Genomic DNA, 18,814 nt, shown 5'->3' on the forward strand with positions numbered 1-18,814 from the left:
AATCTGTCCATTTTAATGTTTAAAGTTATATAAATTAATTTATAATATGATTTTTTTGAAAATATATACACTTTTGAATACGATGGATGCAATATAATTTTATTTTATTGTCAACTATAACATATAACTCGATTCTTACACTTTTGTCTTACGCTGTACATCATTCTTTCAAAGTGAAAGTAGAACTTGCTTGATGTTGCCACAACACACACAAATTGGAATACAGTCCATGTACATACAGAATACATATTGTCTATTATAATAGAAGATAAAACAAGGTAACGAATAACACTAAAATTAAACCTGAATTTAATTGTTATTTTTAAAATAGTTTTATTTTAACTTTTAAAGTCATACATGTATAACCAGGAACATATAACTAAGGAAGTTAAAACTGGATTATTGGTGAACCATACAATGTAGGTGTTTCTCTAATTCTCATCCGATTTGTACTTTTACCAACAAATTGATTATTTCTTTAATCAATGAGTGGTTCGTTTGATCTCAGTTCTTCATTAATGTCATAATTACATTATGACTTAAAAATGTTCTAACTTTGCTTGCTCTAAATTTCCTATTGAGACAGCTAAACTAAAAAAGGTGACCATGCCTGATGATGTTTGACACATAGAAAGAACACATTTTTTTGCAGATCATTGGAAATAGAAAAATAAAAGTTTACATATTAGACAAACGGATTCCACCAATGAATGCAGAATCTTCTGCAAAACGGCATTTCTTCACTTTCAACAAATCAATTTTTGATAGTAAAATTTAACTGCCTGGAGTAGAGAAATAATGAATGACACTTGATTGGTATTTATACATCTTTGAGTGTACAACCAGGTTCAGCAACAAATTCAGTGGAAAATATTTATTTTTATCTCTTCATCTTGTTACCTGAGTTGTCCAATGTCATGAATGTAGTCAAGTTAACACCAATCAACTGGATTTGGGGGGGCAATTTTGAAATAAAAAATTCGTAAGGGTTCCGCGGAACCCAGTGTCTCGCCTACTTTTGCTGTTAATCGCAGGCTCAACAAAAATGAGGAAAAAAAATCAATAAAAATATTCCTTTAGATACTATCTTTTGATTGTAAGAAGCTTCTGTCAAAGTTTGGTATAAATCCAGGATAGTTTATGAATCTAATAAATGTTTTAAAAACTTTCACTGCAGACTGTATTTAATGTTAACTGGAAGAAAAACTAAGTCCATTTATAAGTAAAATACGGATAAACAGGTACAAATTTTAACAAAATTTCTTTCTAGATACTAGCTTTTGATCATAAACAAGCTTCTGTCCAAATTTGGTACAAATCCAGGATAGTTTAAGAAAGTTATTAAAATTTTAAAAACTTTAACCAGAGTGAAAATATTGTTTCCTGGCAGAAAAACTAAGTCCATTTATAAGTAAACTATGAAAAAAATGAAATTTTTTTTTTAACAACTTTACTTCTGGATACTATCTTATGATCATAAACAAGCTTCTGTCAAAGTTTGGTACAAATCCAGGATAATTTAAGAAAGTTATTAAAATTTTAAAAACTTTAACCACAGAGTGAATGTAATGTTTCCTGGCAGAAAAACTAAGTCCATTTACAAGTAAAATACGGAAAAACAGAAATTTTATTTTTACAAAATTTACTTCTGGATACTATCTTATGATCATAAACAAGCTTCTGTCCAAGTTTGGTAGAAATCCAGGATAGTTTAAGAAAGTTATTAAAATTTCAAAAACTTTAACCACAGAGTGAATATTTGTGGACGCCGCCGACGACGACGACGCCGACGGAATGTAGGATCGCTATGTCTCGCTTTTTCGACTAAAGTCGAAGGCTCGACAAAAATGAAAACTATATACATTTGTATTCTATAAATTGCAACTGGAAAATCTAGTTGCCCAAAATTACCTCCCCTGCAAATACTGAGAAATTTTGTTTTGTATGTTAATTCTCTCTTCATGAGGATGCTACATATAAATTTCATAAAAATCTAACAAGAATTATATATGTGAGAGAGCTTAAGAGTGCTTACAGGACCAGACACAGAAACACCAAGACACACAGAAGTGGCAGGTCAAAAGAAAAGTAAGATCAGCTTTCTAAGGGAGCTACCATTTGATTTAATATGGGAGGGGTGGGGGTGAGGCAGGACAGGAGTTTTGAGTAAAAAAAAGCAGGATGAGCAACTTGGCAAAAAACAAAAAAAAGGCAGGATGACAATTTATGTAAAAAAGTCGGATAAACTAATAAAAAAAAAGAGGCAGGACCGAATAGAGTGAAAAATGAAAAATAAAAAGGCAGGACAGAGATTACAACTGAAAAAATGCAGGACAAAATTTTTCATTCTAGCCCCCCCCCCCCCCCCCCCCCCTATAAAAATCAAACAAATGGTAGCTCCCTAAGAGAAACCTTTTTTATAGCTGTTCTTCATGATGTTCATGATGTTTTATATGGGTGGTTTACTTGGTTTTTGATTAAAAAAAATTATCGTATATTATTATCATTATTATTTCTTTTATTACAGTATTAGTTTTTTTTTCAGATTATTTTTATTCAAGACTTTACAGCATCAAAGACATTAACATGATTGTTTTATTCCATGAACTCTATATCATAGTTCAGACAGTTATACAATGGTTAAGACCACCTAAACATCATTTAAAACAAATAAAACACGGCAAACATGTCAAGTTTGATGATGACTTGGATGGAAGGAAAGAAGAAGTTGTTGAGGAAATGGAGACAGCAGTATTTGTGGAAATGGAAGGAAGGCCACCAGATTTTAGTGTGGATAGATATGACAAAACTGTAAATTTTCCATTTCTTTGTGATGAGCGAACTATTTTACACATAAAACACTCTAAAACTATGTTTATAATGAGAGGAGTTTCTGGATCAGGGAAATCAACACTAGTTAGATTGATTGGTAATATATATAGGGATAGTCGTATTTGTTCAGCCGACCAGTATTTTATAAAAAACGGTGAATATCAATTTGACAAATCCAATTTATCAATTGCACATGAAAAATGCGGTGAAAAAGCAAAGAAAGCATGTTTAAATGGGGTACCAGTTATAGTCATAGATAATACAAACGTTAAACGATGGGAAATGTCCAGTTACTTGGCGCTGGCTTTCACAAACAATTATCCGGTTGTCATAGTACAACCAAGAACACCATGGAGTAAGGATGCTGATAAGTTAGCTGAACTCAACAGCCATGGGGTCACAGCAGATATTATCAGACGAAAATTAAGAAGTTTTGAAGACGTCACAGCATTGTATTATGGATGGTTTATTGATGAAAAGCAGTCTAATATGATATATCAATTAGGGAGAAAGAGTTTGGAAGAGTGCCTTAGAGTTTTTCCACAGTTTAAGGATTTGTTACTTTTCCAGTCACCAGGTTTGTTTAAGTATAAAAATATTATGTTTGTGAATTATATAAAGATCTTTCAAAACATTTGTTCCGCAGAACCCTGCAATTATTGCCTGCAAAATGCTCCTGTCAGTGTAAAAGTGTAATTTTGACTGCCAAAAACTATCCATTTATCAGTTAAATATGGAAAAATACAAAAAATAATTTCTTTAGATGCTATTTGATGTAGAAGCCTCTGTCCAAGTTTCATAACATTCAATGAAGGTTTGACAAAGCTATTTATTAATGTATAAAAAATATGAACCCACACTGTATATAAATTTTTACTGCAAAAAGGCCACAGTCTACTAGAATTATACCGAAAATGGAAAATATATTTTTAAAATTTTGCTTCAGCTGCTATCTCTTTATCATAAAAAAGCTATTGTCCAAGTTTCATTAAATTCTATGAGGGTTTGACAAAAATACAAATTCATGATTGTATTGATGTATAAAAAAGTTGAACCTCAGATCAGGAAGACTGTTGCAAAAAAAACTATGAGTACACATTATCTGATTATGGAAAAATTTTAAAAAAAAAGTGAAAATAAATTTTGCTCTTGACCATGTTGACACTGTCTTTTTATCAAGAAGAAGCTTCCGTCCAAGTTTTGTAAAAATCCATGAAGGTTTGACAAATTTATTTATGTCTAAAACTTTAACCTTAGACTTTATCTAACTGAAAAACATTCCAAACCATTAATCAGTAAAGTCAGTAAAGTAAGAAAAATGAAAAAAGATATTTTCAAATATTGCTTTTATTCATGAGAAGCTTTTGTCTAAGTTTCTTAAAATTCAAATAAGGTTTCACAAAATTATTGAACTATTGACTAAACCTAAATGTTGACAACACAGGTCGCAGAATCTAGAATGTAGGATCGCTTTGTCTCACGTCCATGACTTTCATCAGTTCATTGCAGGTGAGACAAAAATTAATAGAATACTTTCGAGAAATGTATATGGTTAACAGAACAATAGTATTTGATTTAAATTTTTATTTAGTTACAATTTAAAATCATGGTTGATATGATTTCAGATCTATTAGAAGCAGTAGAGAAAGAAATGGATGACTGTATACTGAAGTGCACAGAATGGTATGGTTGGCATTTCCCAGAATTGAAGAAGCTAGTCCCGAACAGTTTGATTTATGCAAGAGTTGTTAAACAGTTAGGTAATTTTGATTTTTTTCTATAGTGTCCTTGTTTAAAATCACACAATCATCTTTTCCTTAATGATCATTTGCAACTGTCATACAAGTGAGAGGTTTAGCTAGCTATAAAACCAAGTTTAATCCACCGTTTTCTACATAAGGAAATGTCTGTACCAAGTCAGGAATATGACAGTGTTTTCCATTCTTTTGATTTTGCCATTTGATAAAGGACTTTCTGTTTTGAATTTTCCTTGGAGTTCTGTATTTTTGTTATTTTACTTTTTGTTACTCTCTAGCTTTTTTTTTCAGACAATGCTTTAGAATTTTTTACTCAACAACCACTGATTAATGTAAAAATTTTAAGATTTTTGTTAAACAAAATTCACATGGCTTTGACCTTATTTCATGATGATTTCCTATATTACCATAAGCAAAAGGTCAACTATAGTATATTTGAGATATGGAATGATTTATGGTGACCTTGACCTTTTTCATTATCATTTGGTCAATATTAAGGTTTTGTGATAAGGTTTCTTCTAAGACACCTTAAACAAAAGGTCAAGTTCATTTTTTTTTGTTCAAAGAGTTGTAAGGTGAACCTACCTTTCTTACTGGGTTCATCTGGCCATTACCATGTTTTCATTATTCATTGGTCAATATTATGTTTTAGGTCTGTTTCTCAGAAAGCAATTAGACAACTGTATTCGACGTAAATAATGATTAAATTGATGGAAACACGTCTTTCTGCGGGGTTCTTCTGACTTAATTGTACTTCATTTTCATGGTTCATTAATCAGCATTTAGTTTTTATACGACCGCTAAAAAAATTGTGTTCATATAATGCTATCATTATCCGGACAATAACTTTAGTTTAAGTGAATGGATCTCTATGAAATTTTACCAGAAGGTTCAATACCACAAAAGGCAGGTTGGGAATGATCTTAGGTATTATGGTATTAACAGTTTAGGATTAAGGGGCCAAAAAGGTGCCAAAAATAAGCATTTTTGTACTTTCTGAACACTAACTTGTGTGTAAGTGTATGGATCTCTCTGAAATTGTACCACAAGGTTCCATATCACAAAGGGAAGGCTTGGAATTGCCCCAAACGTTCAGGAATTAGGGGCAAAAAAGGGGCCAAAAACAAGCATTTTTGTAGTTCCCAGACAATAACTTGTGTTAAAGTATTTGGAACTCTCTGAAATTGTACATTTTTCCTGAAAAGAAAATAATCTTCAAAATTTCAAAAAAAAAATTGCGGAGTTTCAAAAAGTTTGGTGGGTGGTGGTCCAATATTTTTTGGGGGTTCATATTATTTTTTTCTTTCAATTTTTTGGGGGGTTCGTACGTTTTTTCTGTAAAATTTTTCAAAATTATTTTGTTTTTTTTTAGGAGGGGGGGTGGGGGTGTGGACAAATTGTTTTTGGGAAATTTTTTTTCATAATTTTTTGGGTTTTTTTTTCCAAAAATTTTCTATTTTTACATTGATTATTTCTGATTTATATATAAAAGCAAAAAATACTGATATGGCAGGAGATACACACCAAACAGGGTGTGTAAATTATTATATTTAACAGATTAGCTAAGTATTGTGCAACAGCACAGTATTGCACAATAGCAAGAAATCTTCAATTGAAAATAAATACAAATGTTTTAACCAATTTCAATGGAATTAAATTAAATCTTAATTTTTGGGGGTTCTAACCTTGTATTTCTATTTTGGATATTGGGCCCCATTTTTAAATTGGTCTACATTGAGGTACAAAAGGTCTAAAATTAAACTTTGTTTGATTTCATCAAAAACTGAATTATTGCAGCTCTATGATATGCTGAATCTTACTTTGCATTTAGATTTTTTATTTTGGGCCCTGTTTTCAAATTAGTACATATTAAGGTTTGAAGGGTCCAAAATTAAATTTTTGGTGTTTTTTTATATGCTGAATCTAACCATGTTCTTCAATTTTGGATATCAGAACATTCTAGGTAAATTAAATGTCCCATTTCAAATTTTTAAGATCTTTGACCACATTTATTTTGTTTCAGAACCCTGTATTATGTCAAAAATTTTATCACAATCCAAATTCAGACAGTATCAAGCTGGAATATTGTGTCCAATAAAGGCAACGGTAGTATACTGCTGTTGGAAAGTCATAAATCGATTGAGAGAAAACAAATCCGGGTTACAAACTAAAACAAAGGGAAACACATCAACTATAAGAGGAAAACAACGACACAACAGAAACACTGAAGTTACTGAACATGCTGAAGTGAACAAAAAACAAACAACAATGCAACACTCACAAAAACGAACTATAAGATAACAACTGCCATTTGTATACGACTGTAAAAAAATTTTGCGGTCGTATATTGGTATCACGTCGTCGTCGTCCTCCGAAGACACTTGGTTTCCAGACATTAACTTTAGTATTAGTTAATAGGGTTATTGAGGTTCATTCCTCCTATTCCCACTTTTTATAAATCTGTTAAGAAAAGTTAAAATTTCATGTGGGAATAGGGGGAAAACTTGTGCAAACAAACTTTAAGGATTATACTGTATAAACATTGTTTAATCAACTTTTAATTGACAAATGTTTTTTAGGATAGGTAATAGGTTATTTTTGTGTGTGTTTGACTTAAAAATAAATATGAAAGAAATGAAAACAAATAAATGTAAATTATTTTATTTTTTATAACACAAATTCAACAGTAGATTCAAGCATTCATTATAATATGAAACAAACAATACAACAGCACTAAAACAAATCAGACAGTGTAGCACACACATTAGAAATTTACTGTATATAAGTCTATTAAAGTTTATTAATCTATTCAACCAGAAGAAGGTGGGCGGCTGCGTCACCAAACTGTCCTGTTGTGACTTCCTGGTTTCGGTATCTAACCTTAAGCTCTTCTTATCTGTTGTTGATTTCATTTTGGGCTACTCCCTTCCCACCGGCTGCATACTGGATCATGGTCAGGGCATTGAAAGCTTCCTCATGTTTCAGTAGTTTTATGAGTTTAAAGATGTTTGGATGTGGGTGCTGGACATGTTTCTTTAGCTTGCTGTGCCATCCCTCTAGATGATTTGTAGTCCTTGGTCCCTGTGTAGTGTAATGGTTCCAGCTGCATGTGGTCAGACCTATGGTTGTGGTTTTCTGAGACTTTTCATGGTTAGACTTTTCTAAATGAATTTCATATCTTTGATTATTGGTCCAAGTAATATTATTGTTAGAGTATACTTTTATATCACATCTTAAGATTATATTTTGTTATAATATCATCGGCGTTTTACGTTTCCGCAAATTGGCATTACTTTTCTGGAAAAAAAAAATGACATTTCCGCAAAAAAAAAGTCTACGTTTCCGGAAATAAATACCTTACTTTTCCAAGAAAATAGTAACGATTCCGGAAAAAATAAATGATTACTTTTTCGAGAAAATAATTAAGGAGTACCTTGAACTTTGTCATAAATGAAACCTGCAACTATACTGATTGTAGCAGCAAACAATTTTTGTATAACAGAAATACATTGCATTGCACATTCAAAGTCAATATGATCTACCTCGGGCTGGACAGTTAGTCTTGGGGTAGTGCACACATCAATAAGCAGATCCCACATTTTGATAAAAAATGGAAGTAACGCAAACACAATAGGAATGTAGTTACCATTTTTCACCCATGTATCGATTAATTACATAGACGATCATAGACATTTCAAGTTGGTGAAACATAAAATATAACGATTCCAACAACATCATCTTTCACTAAGGTGAAACTTTCATTTTTTTTATATCTAGTATATTGTAGATATTAGATCAGAACCTTTTTTGTATAAAAATATGAAATAAATAATTTATCTAACATATATTCAAATATTAATAATTTACTACCAGGTAAATTTCCGGAAAAGTAATAAATACAATTTCTGGAAACGTATACTTTAAGTTTCCGGAAACGTAGTATTGGAACTTTGAAAAATTAGCGGAAATGCAATACGCCCAATATCATCTATCATCAACTTATTTGTTCGGATGACAATTTTTTAAGTTTACAAATTCAATGATTTTTTATCTTACTTCTAATTATCTGACTTATTCTTTTTTAGTATTTCTTTGAAGAAAACAAAAACATATTACAAATAAACAGTGTATTAAATTATTATTATTTTTTTTAAATAATATTATACTTCAACAGTGTAAGAAATATGTTTACTTTCAAAAAATACAGATAAATCTTAGGTGAATTTTTAATTAACCTTAATTGTTATAAAAACAAATTATTTATCAAAACATCTATTTTTATTTGCATGTGGGAATAGAAGGAATAGTGAATTTTAAAAAGTGGGAATAGGAGGAAGACACCGTTAATAGAAATCTATGAAATTTAAACATAAGGTTTATAACCACAAAAGGAAGGTTGGGATTGATTTTGGGGGTTATGGTCCTAACAGTTTAGGAATTAGGGGCCAAAAAAGGGGCCCAAATAAGCATTTTTTTATAGTTTTCAGACAATAACTTGTGGAACAGTGTATGGATCTCTCTGAAATTGTACAACAAGTTTCCATACCACAAAGGGATGGTTAGAATTGGCTTTAAGGGGTAATGGCTCAAACTGTTTAGGAATTAGGGGCAAAAAAAGGGGAAAAAACAGGGTTTCCTTGTTAATGGACAATCACTTTAAAGTACAATGTTAAATTTTGGGATTACCGGTACCTCCCTTACACTGCTTTAAAATTATGTATAAAGAAATTTTGTATTGTCTTGAGGTGATTAGCTGTCAACAATTTTTTTTCTCATTACAGATTTCATTTCAGAAATTAAAAAAAAAATTTCTTCAAATATTTTATTTTTTTTTTGTAAAAAAAAAAGGGGTGGATGAAAAAAAAATTGTTTGCCAAAAAAAAAGGGGGGTGAATTTTATTTGGGGGGGGGGGGGATCAATTCGCAACAGCATAGTGTATTGCACAAAAGCAAAAAATTGAATATAAATTCAAATTATATAACCAATTCTAAGCTCTTTGACTACAGTTATTCTGTGTCAGAAACCTATTATATGTCAAACATTTAATTTCAATCCAAATTCAGACCTGTATCAAGTACGAATATTGTGTCCATTTTTGCCCCAACTGTTCAGGGTTGGGCCTCTGCGGTCGTATCCAGCTTCGCTCGGCGAAGCAATTTATCCTGACTTGGTACAGGATATTTTAAGAAAAAATGGTGGATTGAACCTGGTTTTGTGGCAAACTTGACCAAACTGTTCAGGGTTCCACCTCTGCGGTCATATCAGGCTGCGCTCGGCGAAGCATTTTTTTGTGATTACATCTATTTCTCAGATACGATAAGCTTGATAAGTAAAAAGAGAGCTGTATAGATTGTAATGTGTAATGTCTGTCTGACTTCATCTGACCTTGACTTCATTTAGCATGGATCATTAATAAAGTCAAGTTTGTGTGATGCAAGCTGAAAGCAGCGATCAATTTCACAAAAAAATCTTACTAGAAAAAATACTCTTTTAGCACGATCATTTCAGTATAAGTTACCATAGATTTGTGTTGTAAGATTATTTGTGAAAAGAGCCTGAGGCAATTATTTCAGCACTTTTTTTTTTATCCTTTAATCCTTTTGTCATGATTTATATCAATTTATTTTTGACAGGACACAGGAAAAATGCAAACACTATAAATTTTAGTAACATTTTACCCAGGAAACAAGAGAATGACCTGAAATTTGCAGCTAAACACTCAATGGGAAAAGACATTTCTGATGAAGATTTAATACTCATAACTGACTTATGTGTTCAGGTTAGTATGTCATGTATGTATCATGTAAGTAAAACCTAGAGAACTGCCAAAATGAAGATTTAATACTCATAACTGACTTCTGTGTTCAGGTTAGTATGTTGCATGCAAGTAAAACCTTGAGGACTACCGAAATGAAGATTTAATACTAGTACTCATTACTGGTTTATATGTTCAGGTTAGTATGCTACATGTAAGTAAAACCTAGAGGGCTTCCAAATGAAGATTTAATACTCATAACTGACACGTGTTCAGGTTAGTATGTTACATGTAAGAAAAACCTAGAGGACTGCAAAAATGAAGATTTAATACTCATTACTGGTTTATGTGTTCTGTTTAGTATGTTACATGTAAGTATAAAACCTAGAGGACTGCAAAAATGAAGATTTAATACTCATTACTGGTTTATGTGTTCTGGTTAGTATGTTACATGTAAGTATAAAACCTAGAGGACTGCCAAATGAAGATTTAATACTCATTACTGGTTTATGTGTTCAGGTTAGTATGTTACATGTAAGTATAAAACCTAGAGAACTGCCAAAATGAAGATTTAATACTCATTACTGGTTTATGTGTTCAGGTTAGTATGTTACATGTAAGTATAAAACCTAGAGAACTGCCAAAATGAAGATTTAATACTCATTACTGGTTTATGTGTTCAGGTTTGCAGTATGTTACATACAAGTAAAACCTAGAAGACTGTCAAACAGCTGTTTTTATCTGTCAACATTAAACCTACATTTTAAATATTTCAAAATTTCATGAAATCCAGTTTGATTGGTTGAGAAAACCAGCGTGCCATGGATAAACAAATGGACTTTACTCAGTAACTGACTTGTTGAAGGCTGTAAAATGACTTATAGATGTTAACTTCTACGTCATTTGGTCACTGGTGGAGAGTTGTCTCATTGGCAATTACACCACATCTTCTTATTTTTATATTCACTCTTTAAGCAATGTATCGATTGCAACTTGGTATCTCTCCAAATATTGAGCTATTATTATCTTTATAAAACCAGCACATATTGTAAGTTAAAAAATCTTGTATTGGTCCCAAATAGTTTAGGCCTGTTACCATGGTTACATCTGTAAATTTATAGCTTGTTTAAAATCTTCAAACATGATTTATTTGTACTATATTAATTTACAGCAATTGATTGTGCCTTCAAAGGAAAGACATCCTTGGGAACCCCACTATATCGACTTTACAAGAAAAGGCATACATATTAATTTCTCTTTTGAATTGTTTTACATTTTTTGATGCTTGTGTCATATGGTATTTTGAACCCACTCAAAAGTGACCAAGGGGTCAAAATACAATATGGAAAAATACGAGTTCTCAGAGAAATTATTGAAGGCCGTACAGTGACTTTTTATTACTAATTTCTATGCCATTTGGTCTTTCAGATAATAGAATTAACAGAGTTCAAAGACAACTTAGAAGAATTCATTAGAAACCCAATGACAGGAAACTCTCCAGCAGTAACAGAACATGTTGGTCAGGTGATAGGATCACTTCTCATTTCACATGCAGGTAAAATACTGTAAATTCAGAAATTATTGTGAGGTTTTTATTAATGTGAAAAATGCGACTACTTGAATATAAGAACTCGCATTCTGAAATCAAATACATTTATCTGTATGTAGCTTTTCCTAAAATCGCAATAATAAATGCATGCAATAATTTCTGAATTTTTCAGTAGAACAGCACAATAAAACTCTGACAGGGGTTCTAAATAGAACTCTTGCCACGGATTGATATAGCTTTTTGTTATTGATAATGTTAATTTTTAAGACAATAGGTTGACCTCTAGATGACTTTTGCCATAAGGACATTAACTTCTTATTTGACAAATAACCAACTTTTTGGTACATGAATTTCATTTTATTTGAAGATCATATTTTACAACATAATTTGGAATGCGATTAATTTACTGTAAATTCAGAAATTTTTGCATGCATTTATTATCGCAATTGTTAAACAATGGACACAAATGCCAGATTAATTATTGCTATTTCAGGAAATGCTCCATTCAAATATGCAATCAAAATTTAAATTTTTTTTATTTTTTGCGAAATATATCCCATCACAGTTTTTCTCAATATTGAAAACATAGCAATAATTTATAAATTTACAATACCGGTACATGATGTTCAAAATTATGTAATAAGGGAAAATAAATGTGTGTATTTTCATATGAGCTGTGTCGGATAGAAATCAACCTTATGCAAATGAATATCAATATATCTGTTAACCTATTTCAGGTTGAAAAAATTTCTATGCAAAGTCTGTAACTGTTTGAAAATTGAGTTGATATAAGAATCCTACAGAACAGAACAAAATTAATTTTTTATTGTCGAGCCTGCGACTTTTGTCGTAGAAAGCTCGACATAGGGATAGTGATCCAACAGCTGCATTAACTAACTTCTTAAAAGCTTTATATTTTAGAAGCTAGAAGACCTGAATGCTTCATACTTTGCATATAGATGCCTTATGTTACGAAGTTTCCGACTGTCACATGTCCATTGTCCTTGACCTCATTTTCATGGTTCAGTGACTACTTGAAAAAAAAGTTAAGATTTTTTGTAATGTTAGTTTCTTTCTTATTATGAGTAATAGGATAACTATATTTGGTATGTGCGTACCTTGCAAGGTCCTCATGCCCGTCAGACAGTTTTCACTTGACCCCGACCTCATTTCATGGATCAGTGAACAAGGTTAAGTTTTATAGGTCTAGTATATTTGGTGTATGTAAGGATTGTAAGGTGTACATGTCCAACTGGCAGGTGTCATTTGAACTTGACCTCATTTTCATGATTCAGTGGTTATAGTTAAATTTTTGTGTTTTGGTCTGTTTTTCTTATACTGTACACAATAGGTCTACTATATTTGGAGTATGGAATGATTGTAAGGTGTACATGTCCAACTGGCAGGTGTCATCTGACCTTGACCTCATTTTCATGGTTCAGTGGTCAAAGTTAAGTTTTTGAGTTTTGGTTTTTTTTTCTAATACTATATGCAATAGGTCAACTATATTTGGTGTATGGAAATATTTTATGATGCACATGTCAGTCTTACAGGCTTTATTTGACCTTGACCTCATTTTCATGGTTCATTGCTCAGTGTTAAGTTTTTGTGTTTTGGTCTGTTTTTCTTAAACTATAAGCAATAGGTCAACTAAATTTTTTGTATAGAAGGATTGTAAGCTGTATATGTCTGTCTGCCAGGTATCATCTGACCTTGACCTCATTTTTATTGGTCAATGTTAAGTTTTCATGGTTAAGTTTGTTTTTTAGATAAGCAATAGGTCAACTATATTTAATGCATAGGTTGATTGTAAGGTGTACATGTCTGCCTGGAATGGTTCATCTGACCTTGACCTCATTTTCATGGTTCATTGGTCAATGTTTAGTTTTCTTGGTAAAGTCTGTTTCTTAGAAACTATAAGCAATAGGTAAACTATATTTAGTGTATTGAATGATTGTAAGGTTGATAGTTGTAGTAAAGCTTTATATTTAGGACTATCAACATAATATCAATGGTTAGTAAAGAAGGCGAGACATTTCAGCGTGTGCACTCTTGTGTAAACTTGTTTCTTATTTGAATGTTCCAAAATCAATCAAAGTCTTATACATGTTCTTGCATAAGGTCGATTTCTATCTGACTCTGCTCATATTATGATGAAAAAAACTTTGCTTATAATAAGAAAAAATAAATGTTTCTCTGCAAAATATATTTACATTGATAAATCATTTATTTTAGATACAGTAGAGCAGAAAATGTATGAAAATTTCAAGTTAAATTCACCAAAAATTCTTCATTGCACAGCAATGTTCATGGGAACTAGAAGAAACCCTGCTCCAAACAGTGATACATATCCAAAACAGGACATAGTTCAAAAGTCATATGGGTCAGTGTATGACCTTAAAATCACCAGAATAACAGTCACCCCAAGAACAATAGGGGCCAAAGTGCAGTTGTCGAAGCAATGTTTAAAATTATATGAAAAACCTCAGGAAAAGGAAAGGGAGATAAATCTGAGAACAATTATGAGCCATAACTCTGTCTCTCTAGAATTTGGTAGAGCTGCACATGTTACCATAGGAACAGTACCAGGGATTTCTCCAGTCACAACAAATGAGGATCTGTTAGATATTTTAGATGCTGAAATGAAAAGTAATATAGAAAATATTCCTATAACTGTACGCAAGTGTGCTTTAGGGACAATACAGAATGTAGGAAAAGACTTGTTTATTGTTAATCTTGATAGTCCAATTACTGTTCAGGGTTTATATACAGGGTTTTATGGTGGCAGCTTCAACAATTCTCCCAAAAAATAAATTTATTATACCTGGTGTTGTTCTATGTGGAATAAGAAGTGGAGAAAAAAGAATGTTCCTCCTAAAATTTGCAAAGCAGACAGGGGGATTGGTGGGGTATAGAGAGGGTGGTAGGCACTCAAATTAATTAAATATGGGATTTTGTAAGAATTCTCAGTAAAACGAAAATTTTAATTTATGGGTAGTCAGAGTCTTAAAAAAGTTCCTCCCACTTTTCCCATGCATTTAATTCTGGAACAGCCCTTAAAGATATCTTCATAAAATTTAAATGTCTGTCTATCTGTCTGTCCATTTTTTCCGTCACTTTGTCTGTCCCATTTTACAGATAAAAGTTTTGGTTTAAGGTAGATATCGTGAAGTTGTGGTGATATCAACTTAAAACTTAGTACAGATGTTACTTATGAAGTGAACTTTTAAAATATATATAAAAAAGAAGATGTGGTATGATTGCCAATGAGACAACTCTCCACAAGAGACCAAATGACACAGAACTTAACAACTATAGGTCACCATACGGCCTTCAACAATGAGTAAAGCCCATACCGCACAGTCAGCTATAATAGGCCCCGAAATGACAATGTAAAACAATTCAAACGAGAAAACTAACGGCCTAATTTATGTACAAAAAATGAACGAAAAACAAATAGGTAACACATAAACAAACGACAACCACTGAATTACAGGCTCCTGACTTGGGACAGGCACATACATACAGAATGTGGCGGGGTTAAACATGTTAGCGGGGTCCCAACCCTCCCCATAACCTGGGACAGTGGTGTAACAGTACAACATAAGAACGAACTATAAAAATCAGTTGAAAGAGGCTTAACTCATCAGATTGATAAAAATACAAATACTACAAATACAAGTGGACGTGGCCGGGTACTTGTACATCCAAATAACAAAAAGACACTAAGTACAGATCTGAGAGTACTCGCAGTTACTGACAGCCATTTCAAAGCCACTAACAACTAATAAAAAAAATCATGCATCTAAGACTAAATTATCAATCTGTAATATGCTAACTTATGGTTTTGACCTAAAAATTTCAGTTAACAGAACATAGGAATGTGAGAGTGAGTGAGACGTGGTGTCCAATTGACACATTTTCTTGTTATCCTTTGTTTTAAAGCTTTTTTAATGCTTATGGGATAATGAAAGTTTTAGCAATTATTTTCTTCATTGTTTTATTACTGTATTTTATGTAATCTATACATATACTGTTTCATTTCTCCTTATTATTTCTATTATTTAGCAAAATTTTGCTAAGCATTAACTTGCTTTTGTTTTTCTTTGTTAAAATAATTATTTGTTTTTTTAGTGATTAAGATTATAACACAATGTTGACTGCTGTACCCTAATTTTTTATCTATTATCATGATTATGTCTGTTTGTTTTGCTCACACATTGATGTCAATATAATGGAATTCTATGCAACTGTCATACATTCTGGTTTAGCTAGCTATAAAACCAGGTTTAATCCACCATTTTCTACATAAGGAAATGCCTGTACCAAAGTAAGGAATATGACAGTTGTTTTCCATTCGTTTGATGTGTTTGCACAGTTGATTTTTCCATTTGATAAAGGACTTTCCATTTTAATTTTTTCGTTGGAGTTCGGTATTTTTTTATTTTTTACTTTTGCTTATCTTTTAGCATTAATATTAGTGAATGTGCTTTTTGAAGAGAAAGGCATTTCTTAAAGGAATTCAGATTAATATGAATTATAATGAGAGAATTAACATAAAAGTGTAGGAATGAAAAAATGATCAACAAACAGAATATGTCGATTTTCTCCTTTAACCATTGTGATTTGTAAAATTTGGCACAATTTTTTCGGAATTTTTCGTTTTTTAATGCTCTTCAATTTTGATTTTTATTTGAGTTGCCATGTTTTTTATTTAATTGCCCTTATCAGTCTTATATAAATTTAATGCCTGTCAGACGTACCAAATTATAAGTCTTGTATGTTTGATGAGTATTTTAAACATACATAACTGTTATATATTTTAGCAATATTACTATTGTTTCTTAAAGAACTTTGTCTGCTGTGATGCTTTTGAATGTGTTCTTCTTTTATTTGTTTGTTACATACATTAATCAGCCATTAATTGTTTTTGAGTGAATATTGATAAGCTTACTCTTTTCTTTGTCTTAAATATAATTTTTTATTTAATTTAATCTGGGTATTCTTGAAAGCAAGAGAAATGGTCCATATGTGTTCCTCCCTTTTCCCCATTCAATTTGTTTCCTTTTTTTTGGTTCTGCATTTTATTTTCATTCATATATTTTTAGGTGATGTTTATGGTATTGGTGTGTCATTGTCATCTCTATGGTAATCTGTATACACAAGTTTTTTAGCTATCTGTTTTAAGATTTTATGAAATATTTTTTTTGTAAATTTAATGAATGATGTATTGTTTGTTTCTCAATGAATCTATGCAGAGAACTTATACTATTCAATTAAAAGTAGAGTAACTCAGTTTAAAATAAAAGTCAATTTAAATGTCCAGTACACATGCTACATAATTTAACAGAAGTGGAACGTGCAATTTAGAAAGATATTTCTAGCCTTGCATTACAGTTAAACTTAAGTCCTTTCTACAACATATTTTACAAGTAAAATTGATGAAAAAAAGAAAGGTATAATGAATAGTTTATTCATGTAATTTTTCTAGTGAAAATGCTTATAGTACTTGGCTGTTTGAAGGTGAGTATCTCACAACACGACATTTGTCAAATGAAAAATCCATGACTGATCTTTAGTCAGGACTTCTTAGAAGTAAATCCAGCAATGTAGGTAAGGAATTCTAGTGATATTGGGGATTTCATCATTATTTTTGTCAACTTTATAACATTTTTGTACAAAAATTTTTGCGGTCGTATATTGGTATGACATCGTCGTCGTTGTCGTCCTAAGACACATTGGTTTTCGCACAATAACTTTAGTTTAAGTTAATGGATCTCTATAAAATTTTACCATAAGGTACAATACCACAAAAGGAAGGTTGGGATTGATTTTGGGGGTTATGGTACCAACAGTTGAGGAATAAGGGGCCAAAAATAAGCATTTTTGTAACTTCCAGACAATAACTTGTGTTTAAGTGTATGGATCTCTCTGAAATTATACTACAAGTTTCCATACCACAAAGGGATGGTTAGGATTGGCTTTGGGGGTTATGGCTCAAACCATTAAGGAATTAGGGGCAAAAGAGGGGGAAAAACAAGGGTTTCCTGGTTAATGGACAATTTAAAAGCAGTGTAAGGGAGGTACCTCCCTTACACTGCTTTTAAATGGGTAATTATGGTTGCAAACTCCATTGGTAATTTGAATTGAGATTATGACCATATCTTGAGGGAAAGAATTTTTTTTTTTGGAAAAAGGGGGGGGGGGGGGGCAATTTTTTTCTCATTTCAGATTTCAGAAATTAAACAAAATTTCTTCACATATTTTTTATTTTGCAAAAAAAAGGTGCAGGGGGAGATTTTTTTTTGGGGGGGAAAGGGGTTTGGGGGGGGGGGGGTCAATAAGCAACAGCATAGTGTATTGCACAAAAGCAAAAAAAAAATGGGTTATTTTTTATTCATAATTTTTTTTTTGGGGGGGGGGGCTCAATTCGCACAGGCACAGTGTATTGCACAAAAGCAAAAAAATGAATATAAATTCAAATCATATAACCAATTCTAAGTTCTTTGGCTACAGTTATTCTGTGTCAGAAACCTATTATGTGTCAAATATTTAGTTACAATCCAAATTCAGACGTGTATCAAGCGCGAATATTGTGTCCATTTTGCCCCAACTTGATAGAGTTGGACCTCTGCGGTCGTATCCAGCTGCACCTGGCGAAGCAATTTATTTATAATAATATAAAATAAAAATCCCAAATGGACGGAATTTTAACTTTTATGAATTTTATTGAAAACTATGGTTTGTATTTAATGGCAGCACAATCAGCATTGCAGAGTTTTATGCATTTTTTACATTTAAATAAATTTTAAGAAAGCTTTTATTGTTTTAATTCAGTACAACATAGTTTGAATGCAGTTTATACAAAACTTAAAACATTTGTTGCTGAATAGAGGAAATGGAAAAGATTCAATTAGTCA

The 18,814-nt window shown here is 31.7% G+C and overlaps 1 protein-coding gene across 1 annotated transcript; it reads left to right on the plus strand.

Moving 5' to 3' along the window:
• The first annotated feature begins 152 nt into the window (after nt 1-152).
• On the plus strand, nt 153-17,219 carry LOC127736626 (2',3'-cyclic-nucleotide 3'-phosphodiesterase-like). Its single transcript, XM_052247186.1, has 6 exons — nt 153-278; nt 2,546-3,409; nt 4,458-4,592; nt 10,224-10,369; nt 11,774-11,900; nt 14,130-17,219. The coding sequence occupies exons 2-6, from the start codon at nt 2,587-2,589 to the stop codon at nt 14,705-14,707; spliced, it is 1,809 nt and encodes a 602-aa protein (XP_052103146.1). The 5' UTR covers nt 153-278; nt 2,546-2,586; the 3' UTR covers nt 14,708-17,219.
• The last annotated feature ends 1,595 nt before the right edge of the window (nt 17,220-18,814 follow it).

Source organism: Mytilus californianus, unplaced genomic scaffold, assembly GCF_021869535.1.
Source record: "Mytilus californianus isolate M0D057914Y unplaced genomic scaffold, xbMytCali1.0.p SCAF_34, whole genome shotgun sequence".
Classification (NCBI taxonomy): domain Eukaryota; kingdom Metazoa; phylum Mollusca; class Bivalvia; order Mytilida; family Mytilidae; genus Mytilus; species Mytilus californianus.